Source organism: Corapipo altera, unplaced genomic scaffold, assembly GCF_003945725.1.
Source record: "Corapipo altera isolate COAL_440 unplaced genomic scaffold, ASM394572v1 75, whole genome shotgun sequence".
Lineage (NCBI taxonomy): Eukaryota > Metazoa > Chordata > Aves > Passeriformes > Pipridae > Corapipo > Corapipo altera.
Window position 1 is genome coordinate 7,680,241 of NW_020884887.1, and position 10,872 is coordinate 7,691,112.

The 10,872-nt window shown below is 60.5% G+C and overlaps 2 protein-coding genes across 4 annotated transcripts in view; one reads left to right on the forward strand and one right to left on the reverse strand.

The window, feature by feature from the left end:
• Positions 1-8,649: 8,649 nt before the first annotated feature.
• On the reverse strand, positions 8,650-10,345 carry EIF4E1B (eukaryotic translation initiation factor 4E family member 1B). Of its 2 annotated transcripts, none has more exons than XM_027643700.1 (7): positions 10,109-10,345; positions 9,875-9,960; positions 9,677-9,772; positions 9,502-9,565; positions 9,201-9,314; positions 8,952-9,091; positions 8,650-8,833 (listed from the first exon to the last, which is right to left on the reverse strand). In XM_027643700.1, exons 1-7 carry the CDS (start codon positions 10,124-10,126, stop codon positions 8,719-8,721), a joined length of 633 nt encoding a protein of 210 aa, XP_027499501.1. In that variant the 5' UTR covers positions 10,127-10,345; the 3' UTR covers positions 8,650-8,718. The 2 variants fall into 2 exon arrangements, with proteins under 2 accessions (XP_027499501.1, XP_027499500.1); XM_027643699.1 differs by having other exon boundaries at positions 9,875-9,963.
• Positions 10,346-10,544: 199 nt separating this feature from the next.
• Positions 10,545-10,872, forward strand: part of SNCB (synuclein beta) — a 4,797-nt gene continuing 4,469 nt past the window's right edge. The window contains exon 1 of one of the 2 annotated variants that reach the window (XM_027643702.1): positions 10,545-10,668. The gene's annotated coding sequence lies outside the window, so the exon portion shown is untranslated. Of the gene's footprint in view, positions 10,669-10,704; positions 10,813-10,872 lie in introns of those variants that run through there. The other variant, XM_027643703.1, reaches the window with a different exon arrangement.

The following is a 10,872-nucleotide window of genomic DNA, read 5'->3' on the forward strand; positions in this document are numbered from 1 at the left end:
GGGGCCCCCCCCGGCACTGCATCCCCCCGGGACACCCCCGACAGCGCACCCCCGCTACCCGATGCATCTCCACAACCCTCTTTGCCCTAAACTTCTGCTCTAACACCGGGTGATGCCCAAGGGTCCCCCCCAGCCCAGCCTGGCAACCCACGGGTGGAGGGTGGGAGGACAAACCCAGGAGATGAGGGTCCTGCAGACACCCTGCCCTGCACCACCACAGCTCCGGTGGGCGACTGTGTGTCTCATGCTAGGAAATGCTATGGAAGCGGGGACACCATCTTGGCAGGAATGTGGGTCACCTGTGGGGCCCCACCTCACTGCCATACATGGGGGTCTGGCCTCAAGGTACCCCCACGCTCAGCGAAGCTGGCCTCTCCCAAGGACTGTGGCTGCAGGATACATCCCCTTCCCTCCCCATGCCCTCTCTGAACCCAAACAAGGTGCCCTCAAGCAGTGCTGCTGTCACCAGTGGGCAGATTATAGTGTGGACAAGGGGCAAGGGTCAAAGGGTGGTGGGGCTGTACTGGGGTGCCCAAGGTGCTCCCCAAACCCTCTGGGAGCCAGAGTCCATGCCAGCAGTGTTGAGCAGTCCCTGTCCCCCGCTGTGGGGCCAGGCAGTGGTTCCCAGCATCACGCAGCAATAATTTCATTAGCAGCATCAGGAACAATTAACAACTGCTCTGATGCCTTCAAGAGCTGAAGCGGGTGGGAAACCAGCGCGGCTCTCCTGGGTGGCACCAGCTGTGCCATGGCCTCCATCCACCCCAGCGCAATGCTGGCAGTGCCAGGCAGAGCCAAGCCCGCCACCAGCACAGCCCTGGGACAAGACCAGAGCCATCTCTGATCATCACACCCTCCAGGGACCTCCCGTGCCAATGCAGTTGGGGACTGGCCATGCACACAGGTAGGGCAGTGAGTGCGGGGTGACACCCATGTGTGCCTGCTCCCGTCCCACCATGCGCCTACCCCAGGTGATGCCACGTCCTGTATGGACGCTGGTGGGGGCCAGCGGCAGAGCAGAGCCCCAGCCCCTGTGGGCAGAGCCCTGGCACAGCAATAACCACCCTCCTTCAGGCTGGCTCATTATTACTGATGGCATTTGCATGGAAACAGGATGTTTTTACTCCTTGCGGCTCCATCTGCTCCTGCTGAAGTCACTGCTCTGCACATGAGCTCTGGGGGGGGCTGCCATGGGAACCAGGGTGAGCTCCCCCGCAGCACCGGGACCCCCAGCCTGGGTTCTCACAGTGGCTGGACCCCCCAGGCTGGCAGCGGGGCAGGGCAAGGTGAGGGTACCCAGCACAAATGGCACCTGAGCAGTGTGCCCAGCATGGTGCCACCCTGGGGCAGCATGGTGGGAAGGGGGCTCGGGGCCCCCCACAAGATGGTAGCCCCATCTGCTCCTTGTACTGCTCTCCCACTCCTGGTGCTCTGCCACCGGTGCCAGCAACAACACTCCCACTGCGTGGTCACCCACTGCATCCTCCCTGTCCAGGGACTGCTGGTGCTGCCCAGTCCTGCCTTGGCTTCTCCCGGTTCCCTCACTGTGTGCTGGTGATGCACAGTGCCACGTAGATGCTGTGCCAGGGCTGTGTGGTGTCACTCTGTGTGTCCCTCCTGTGCTGCAGACCAGCACGGCTGGGTCGTCAGTGGGGAAGTGGCAGGGCACGCTGACGAATTAATAGACTCTAATTAATACAGATTGGGGAGATCACTTTCAATTCCGCTTGCTTTCCCTCTTGCTGAGGAGAAGCTGAGGGGATGGATGAGCCAGATCCTGCTCCACAGCTGCCAGAGCCCTGAGCTCTGTTGCCAAGGGTCCATGTCTGCCCGGCTCATGCCCATGTGGGCACCTGAGACCCCTGACCACCCGCCAGCGTGGTGTGAGAGGCTGCAGCACATAGGGAGCCACAGGACTCAGGGGTTTTGGGGAGAAGAATACAGTACCCAGCTGGCCCAGTGCCCCCAGTGCCATGTGCTCAGCACCTGGGTGTCCCACAAAGCCTGGGGGGACGCCAGAAACACTGGCCCCATTGGGTCCTGTAAATGGATTATTAATCGGAGTAATTAAGGTGGAATTAAAAATTAATTCTCATCTCCAGTGTGCTGTGGTCATGGCTCAGCCGTGTGCTACAGCCATTGTGCCAGGACTTTCATCTGAAAGAGACTAGATTGGGGCAGAGAGGGAGGGAGGGTATCACGAGGCTCTGTGGGCTTCGTCTGCCACCTCCCCAGGGACATTACCTCCCTGGCAGCGCTCACTCCTCACCATGTGTCCCAGGTGCCAATTTTGCCTGGGCCAGCCAAGATGAGGCATCTCCCACCACCATGAGGCCTGGAAGAGCCCCTGCCTGTGCCATGCTGACCTCCTGCCCAGCCCTAGCAGGCACGGGCAAGGCCAGCCCTGAGATTTTCTAAACTCCTATCAAATATTTAAGTAGATATTTGAGCTCATGTATAATGGATCGCCTGTGCGTTGCCTCCCTATCCATTTGTGGTATTTAAGGAAGCCGAATATTAAACGCCATTGTATTAGCAAAACCGCAGCTGCTTAATTGAGTTACAAACAGGGAAGGTGCTGACGAATAAACAATGCATAATGCAGGGACCCCGGCGCCGGGGCCGGGCAGGGCCGGGGCTGGGCGGGGCACGGGGCAAGAAAGTCTTCTGATGGGGAGCAGGCACCAGTGCTGGTGGTGTCACTGGCAGAGCCAAAGGTGTGAGGAACACGTGCACCATATGAAGGACAAAGCATGGCAAACATAGCATGGCATGGGATAGCTTGGCCTGGGATTACATGACATGGTGTGGGACATCTCGGGTATCATCCTGTGCAGGGATGCTCAGAAATGGAGCCAGCGAGAACAACCCCAGCCACACAAGGAGCGGAAAGATTATGAAAATGAAAAGTAAATAAATATGGATGTTGAGGACCTAATTCTGATAAGAGGATTTTCAAAATTAGCCATTTGCAAGAGTAGATTAACGGCGTGCGGTGCCGGGGGTGGGAAGGGTTCCATTAAGAAGTGCAGCAAAGCCCATCCCAGCACCAACCTGCTCCTCACAGCCTCAGCACCCACAGAGCTGTTCCCTGTTTCCTGAGGAGATGGATTTGCTGCTGTTGTGGGGGAAAATGAGGCAGCCAAAGGTGCGGCATGGTGCCACCCTGCACACAAGGGTCCTGTGGACAAAATACTGCAGTACTAGGAACCTCACCAGAGAGCATCAGGGTCTGGCAGCACAGGGGTGCAGACACCTGTGCCCAGGCAGACAGGAGGTGGTCGCACGCAGCCTGGGGTGTCCCTGGCTCCCCTAGCTCTGGCATGGGGTGGCTGTACCAGTGGCAGAGTGGAGCTGGGACAGGGGTCAGTGGAGTGAATGGGTAGCGAAGCCACTGGACTGCACATGGGCACTCCATGCCAAGCAGTGCAGTGGGTGCTCCAAGGCCGAGCTGGTGCTGATGCCTCCCTGGGAACACTGTGGGTGCTGGGCTGGGGGCACCCCTGTACGCCCAGGGCAGGAGGCTGCCTGAGCTTGGTGAGGTTTTTTGCATCCTCTGTCTGGGATTTTCTATCCAGGCAGCCAAGCAGAAATCTCATTACATCCCGGCACAAAGGCAGTATCCCTGTCCCCGTCCCTCTCCCCACGCCTCGCTGGGGGCTGGTGCAGGCTGGGTCAGGCACATTAGTGAGCAGTGGGAGGTTGTCTTGGACATGGGCAGCCGGCGGGGGCTGCAAGTAGAGATGTGCTGCCTCCCAGACTCCCGCTCAGCCCCTTGTGCTTCTCACCCTGCTCCGGGCCTGCCAGCCCCCTCCCTAGCCTGATACAGACCCCCCCCACTCCGTGACAGAGGTGGGTGCCAGCTCCAGGCCACTTATGGGGTAGGAGCTGTGAGCTGGCAGCAGGGCAGGGTGCAGGCATGGCAGGGTGCTGGTAGGGAAGGGTGCAGGCAGCCCAGGCGCCCCGGGTGCCCGGCACTCCCGCAGCAGCAGCAGCAGCAGCAGCAGTAGACAATTAATTAGCAGGGCGGTGGGAGAGCAGCCGCCGGAGCTGTGCGGGATCGATGGGTGCATCGACCGCCCGGGAAACACCAGCTCTCCCAGCCAGAAACGTGGTGCTTGGGGCATGCAGGGAGCCTGGCGGGGAGCCTGGCAGCCCCCAGCCTCGCAGAAGGGGATGGCTGTGAGCTGGAGCATCACCAGCCCCTTGCAAGGGCACACCAGGGTGCACAGGGCCTGGAGGGAAAGGACAGGCATCAGTGGTGCTGCCTGCCATGTGCCCTGCACCCCAGGGCTGACAGCTGCTCCCCTGCGAACCAGGAGAGTGGCTGGTCCCTGTGTCACACTGGGAGGATGAGGGGGTGGTGTGCTAATGGATCTGTGTTGGTCCCTTGGAGCTGGTGGCATCCACCAGGGGAGCCGAGGGAGGGGGTTGCGGGCAGGGGCTGCACAGAGAGCACGGGCACAGCAACTGGGGCAGGAAAAGGCCCCGTGGGCACGTGCCAGCCAGCTGGGGGGCACCCGGACCGTGATGTAGATCCAGCAGAACACACCCCGCAGGGGTGGTGGCACTGCCTGCCACCTGCACAGCCCCGTGCTGCCGCTATGCCTGCAGGTCTGTGTCCATACAGCTCCCGACGCTGTCCCCATCCCCATTCCTGTCCCCATCCCACCCACTCTCTCCCCCCGCCTGCCTCTGCCAAGCGAGAAGTGCCAGCCCGTCCCTGCGGGGAAGGAAAGTGCTCAGCCGTGTTGTAGAGCCTGGTATCCACCCAGATGAGAAGTGACAGCAAAGGACCCTTCTCAGGTACAGGCTCCCTGAGGCGCAGGGCAGAAGATACTGTCCCTGTCTTCCCCTCCTCTGCTGCTGGCACTGGGAAGGACCCTGCAGGCACTTAACCCCTTCCCCACCGTGCAAACCCAGCTGTGCAAAGAACCTGTGCAAAGCTATTGCTGTAGAGCAGCAGCCCAGCCTGGGTAGGCAGCACCAGCACTGCCATGCCTGCCTGCCCCACACTGCAGGGACAGCAGGCAGGGAACAGGATGGAGCAGGCAGAGCCCAAGTCTGGGAGCAAGACCCACATGTGCAGCCCCTCTGCTGTGCCCCACTGCGTCCTGCCAGGCACAGCAGCTCATGTGTGGAGGGGTCCACAAGCCCCTCACCTCCCCCATCTCCCACACTGACTGCTATCTCTCCCGGGAGGTTGTCATGGGAACAGTGCGCTGTAGGTACCCCTCACCCTGGGTGCCTCTCCTTGCATGCCATGGTGATTCTGGATGGAGGGCCAGCACAGTCTGTATCCTTTCCAGGGCCTGGCAGGGTGGGCAGGGAGGGCATGAGGGGCTCCAATCCAGGAATGCTCATAGGATGATGGTGGTACCCACGGATGGGGGTCCCCCCACGCACACATCCCTCCTGCAAGGCCCAGAGCATCCCTGTGACCCCTGGCTGGGTGACAGGCTCAGGCACTGCAGGAACAGTGTGACACAGCCCCAGTGCCGGCAGCCGCACTGCCTGCCCACTCCCACGGTGAGCCAGCGCTGCCTGTTCTTCCCCGGCCCACACACCCTGCACGGAGCCAGCAGCTCCTTCCCCAGTTATTTGGGGGATTTTAACCCTGCAGCACCCACTGGTTGTAACAGAATGGGTGCCTGCACCCATCCTGGCACCAGACGCATGCTGAGGGCAGGAGGCAGGATTTGTCCTTGCTGACAGAGCCAGTGGCTCAGGGAGAAGTTGGACTGGCAGTGCCTGGCCACGGCTGCACGCCAGCTGCTGGCAAAGTGACCCTGTAGAAGCACCCAGCACCACCATCCCACTCCACCTGCCCAGAGAGTGGGACATGGATCTCCAGCCCTGCACCAGCCCAGAGCTGTGCTTCTCTCCCCACTCCTGCTGTGCTCCACAGCAACTGCAGCCCTACATCCCCCATCTCTGTTGTTTCATATGAGTCCCACACTCTGCACCACTCTCCCCACCAGACCCCACAGCACTCCTGCTCCCCCCACCCCTGTCCTTGCAGGCCCCTCTGTCGCCAGTGCAACCCCCCACCTGCAGCCCTGCCGCATGTCTGCTGCCATCTGCCTCTCCCTTTTGATTAGTATTAATTTTTAATTATTATTATTGACAGGGCTGCCAGCTTGGCTGCCAGCTGGGACAGCTACCCAGCATGAGACAGGCCAGGGGCAGCCCTGGCACTGGTGTGCTCACTGGGTGGCTCCTGGCAACCACTGTGCCCACCCGGGGGGGTCCCCAAGTGCCCCCCGGCAGCTTCTGGCCCTCAGAGAGGGACCGTGGAGTGCAGGACTCAAGGATGAAAGTCATTGTGTCTCCAGAGGGTGGGCTCTGAGTGGGCACTGCCAGCCTCCCAGCCTGGCTGGGCTGTGGGGATGCTAGGAGCCCATAAAGCCATGGAGATAAATGGCTCCTATTATTTTTTCCAGTCAAATGAAATCCCACCGTGGCTGCACGAGAATGGCGATGAACCATGGCACTATAGCAGCCTCTGCTCCCCCACTCCAGTTAACCTTGACCTCCCTGGGTGACAGGGTTTGGGGTGCCCCATGAGAACAATGCCCTTACTGCCCCCAGCATTGGGGTAAGGGGACAAAGACAACAGGGGGCTCAGCCCCAGAGGCAGGTGGGGGGTTATGGGAGGGCCAGGTGGGGCAGTGCAGTGGCTTAAAGGGACAGAGGGACAGGCAGCCCTGGGTCTCATACACTACATTCTGTCACTGCTGGGGAGGAGCATTAATGGTGTGTTTTAAGGGGGTCTCGGCTCCCTCTCCTCCAGCTTCAGCCTTGTTACCCCATGTGGCTCTGCCTGCCTCTCCTCCGGGGACCTGGGATAGCTCTGTCACCCCACTGCAGCCATGGTGTACCCTACCGCCGGCCAGGCAGGGACCCCACCGCAGGCAGGGCAGGCTGCCAGCCCTGCCGTGCCGGAGCTGGCCAAGGCCGGGCGAGCGGCACCATCGCGTGGCGAGGGACCGGCGGTACAGGCAGCGCAGGCAGCATCCAGGCTGCCGGCACACACCATCAGTGCGGGACCTCCGGCCAGGGCAGGCAGAGCCGACCCTCGCTCCCTCGCCTGCAGGCATCCCAAGTCGGGGGTGCTGCCTTTCTCCCCACACTGTCCCCTCACCCTGCTCCTGCTGCCTGCAGCACCTCCAGCCCAGTTGTCCTATGGGGAAGGGTAGAGGGGTCCTGCCCCGCTCCTACACCTGCAGAGAGAAGTGACCGAACGACAGCACGTGATGCAAGGACACAGGGATACGGCCTGGCACGCTGCCTGACAGGAACGAGCTCCTGTCTTCACCCTCTTAGCGGCATCTTCCGCCTGGCACAAAGGCAATGTGGGGTGGTGGAGGACAGGCAGAGCCCTGGCATAGCTTCCCCAGGGGAGGTGCCCTGGAGTCCCTGCTGCTGTCCCCTGGAAAAGGGCAGCTGAGTCCTGAGGACACGGCTCTATGCAGCCACAGCAGCAACCCAGGGCAGTGCAGGGCTCAGCAAGCTCAACCCCATGGGCTGCACTGCAGGCAGCTGAGACTCCAGAGGTCACAGCTGCACCAGCTGCCTGCCAAGCTGTGACTAGACAGGTCTCAAGCAACTCCAAGAGCACAGATGTGGTTGATACTTCGTCCTTCTGAGGGACCAGCTCTCTGCAGAGCCTGGCTTCAGACAGAGTAGTGCTGACACAGCACCATGGGGGATGAGTGACCCTGACTCTGGGCTCATGGGGAGGCACAGATGGGCTAGACGTGCTGCCCTGGATAAGGTGTAACCCTAGGCTGACACGGAGGGTTGCTGGAGGGGATGGAAGATGCTCCTCCTGCATCAGAGCTGCAGTGAGGGCAGAGCTGCAGGCAGCACTGTCAGGAGGTGAGCAGACAGCTCCACCTCGAGAACCTGACTAGGCAGAGAAGGAGGACAGATCCAACAATCAAACACACAAATAAGAGACTGAAGGACAGAGTGCAGGCTGGGCTGAATCTGGAAGGGAATACAGTGGCCTCTCTGCAGCCAGGGTCCAGGACAGGGAGGGACAGCAGAAAGGAGGAGCCAGCAAAGTCAGGGCTCAACAGACTGAGGCTGTGAACATGTAGGTCTGGCACCAGTAAAGCCTTGGGAAGCAAACAACTTTGTACCACCTGTGCTGCAGGTGTCTGTGGGAGGTGATGCAGCACGGGGACAATGCTGTACTGCAGCCCCAGCACCCACCCTGCTGGGATACTGACAGCCCTCAGCTGGGGAGATCATCTTCCTGGGAAGAAGATGTGCAGGGCTCAGGAGAGATGGGAACCAGCTCACCAGGCTGAGCTGAGCTCCAGCACTCCCTCCCATGCCCAGGCTTACAGGGCAGTGAGCTGTGCCTGTGCCTCAGCCAGGGGAAGACAGAACCCAGCATCATCCTGGGGTCTATCTAGGGTCCAGGGTCCCCCAGAGCAGAGAAACACCCCCACAGCCCCAAGGAGAGGGGCACTGGTCCCAGGCACTAGAGGAGGCAGGGGAACATGCCCCATGCCACAGTGATGTGCTCCCAGCCCTGCTCACCCAGAAAGGGGGTGGGGGGCCAACACATCATCCCCTTCCCCATCCCCAAACAAGAGCCATCCCAAATTTCCAGAGCCCTAGAGACACAGACCATACTCAGATGCAGTCATTCATTCTGAGACAGTACTTGGGGACCCCACAAGGAGCTCACTGCTACCCCCCCAATCACAGCACAAACTTGGCGTTGGGGAGGGAGCTGCTCTTGGTGGCTGTGTCTGCGTGGGCCTGGTACCCAATGGTCACCTTCTGTGACAGGCCCAGGTGCTCCTTGTAGACACGCCTGCCGGAAGGAAAGGGGTGCATGAACAGGGCAGCACTTCTGCCGCTGGCTCCCTGCCCAGAGACCTCATTCCCCCCCAAAACTAGCCCTGTAACAGCCTCCCTTGACACTGCATTACCCAATGTGGGTGACCCCTTCTTGGTTTTCCGCTTCCCGGGTCCAGATGGCAATCTTGTCCCCCTTGGTGCGAATGTTGATGACAGCCCCGCACACCTCGTCGCTGTACTCATCAAACATCTCCCCAATGAGGCACAGCAGCTGCCAGGACGAAAGGAGCTCAGGACAGTCCCTGCTGGGGCTCAGCCCTGGAGCAGGGGGAGTGCCACAGTCAGAACCCCCAGGCCAGCCCGAGCAGGGCTGCACTCACCGTATCCAGCCAGAAATGGTCCAGCTCAGTGTGCCGCTGCTGCTTGGACAGGGTGACGAGCCAGCGCCCACCACGCTTGTTCTGGCTGTCCTCCCACATGGGTTCGATCCCGTCCTAGGGACAGGCAAGGGGATGGTCAGGGGTACCAAGCACTGGGTCAAAGCTGGCTCTGGAAGCTGTGAATATCCAGCTGGATTTCTCCTCCCACCTTACAGCCAGGGCATCCTGCCAGCCCCACCAGCACTCAGTGTGCCCCTGTAATGCTGGGCATGGTGGGGACTGTGAGCATGGGGTATCATACCTTGAAGAGGGAATAGTCACAGCCAGATGAGAGCTTGCTGGCAGGCTGAATGTGGCTGTACAACCTGTACCAGGTGGAGACACAGAAGCAGATGAGAAGAGGTGCCTCGGGGACCTCCAGCACCCTCCTCTGGCCCAGACCTCCCCACCAGAACACCTCCAGAAGGGACACTCACGCCCAGAAGTCCTCCACAGTGCTGAATTTGGTGACGAGGCGCAGGTTTGCCTGCCACATCTTACTCTTGTCATTCTTGAAAAACCACAGTGCCCATCTGGGGAGGGAGAGAGTGTTCAGCCATGCTGGAAACCCCCTCCAGACCCAGCACACCCCTCTAGGTGCTGGGAGAGGCTGCCCATGGCTGGGCTCCCCATACCTGTTCTGCAAGGGGTGCTTGTCCAGGACCTCTTCTGGGAGCAGCTCTTGCTGCCGAGCCCTGCGCCGGCGCCGCTTCTCCTGCCTCTGCTGGGGAAGAAGGAACAGCCCTGAGGAGCCCTATGGCCACCCTAGCAGGCAGCCTGCAGACCCTCAGCCATGCTCACACTAGGAGCCCCAAGAGATAGCAGGGCTGCCTAGGCCTGCCTCCCCAGCTCAGAGGGTGAGCACCCACCTGCTCTCCCGTAGCCATCCTGCCCAGCACATGCTTGCCTGGGCTGCCCCTGGCTCTTAAATGCCCACAGGCAGGCAGGATGAGGAGCCGTCACAGCTGCAGCTGGTGGGGTAGGAGGGTGGTGTCCTGGGAGGGGGTGTCAGGCCTGCCCCTCCTGGAGAGTAGGGAGCTGGGGGATTCCCCTCTAGGGCAGGGAGCTGGGGGATGAGAGCAGGTGCTCAGAGTGGGAATGGGGTAAGGTGGAGATCATGTGTGTGGCGGATCAAGGTGGTGTGGTATGGGCAGGGCAGGATGGTACACAAGGAGAATGGGGTAGCATCAGATTGGAGGATGGGAATGGGATCAGGTTAGGATCAGATGGAACAACATGCAATAGGAATGGGATAGAGAGGGTGTGGGATGCGATGGGCAGGAAATGGGATCAGAATTGGATCGAGTAGGATGGGAAAAGAGTGGGATGAGATAGGAAGAGGACATGATGAGAAGGGGATTGGGGACAGAAATGGCACAGGGACAGGGTGAAATGTGTTGGGAGTTAGACAGGGACAAGGATGGAATGAGTTAAGGATGGGATGGGATAAGTACAGCTTGTAGACAGGAGGTGATGGGATCAGAAGGAGACGGGACAGGGAGAGGATGGGATAGGATGCAATGGGGATCCGAACAGAATAGCATGGGGACAGCGTGGGGTGGTATCACGACGTGTGAGGATGGGGAGAAGGACCTTCCCGGCGTGCTGAGCAGTGTGAGGAGGGAGCCCGCGG

Excerpts from the sequence above, each read along its gene's own strand:
- EIF4E1B (XM_027643699.1), bottom strand. Across the intron at positions 9,566-9,676 it reads ACTGTGGAGGACTTCTGGGC|GTTGTACAGCCACATTCAGC; the intron begins GTGAGTGTCCCT and ends CACCTGGTACAG. Across the intron at positions 9,092-9,200 it reads ACCATTTCTGGCTGGATACG|CTGCTGTGCCTCATTGGGGA; the intron begins GTGAGTGCAGCC and ends TCGTCCTGGCAG.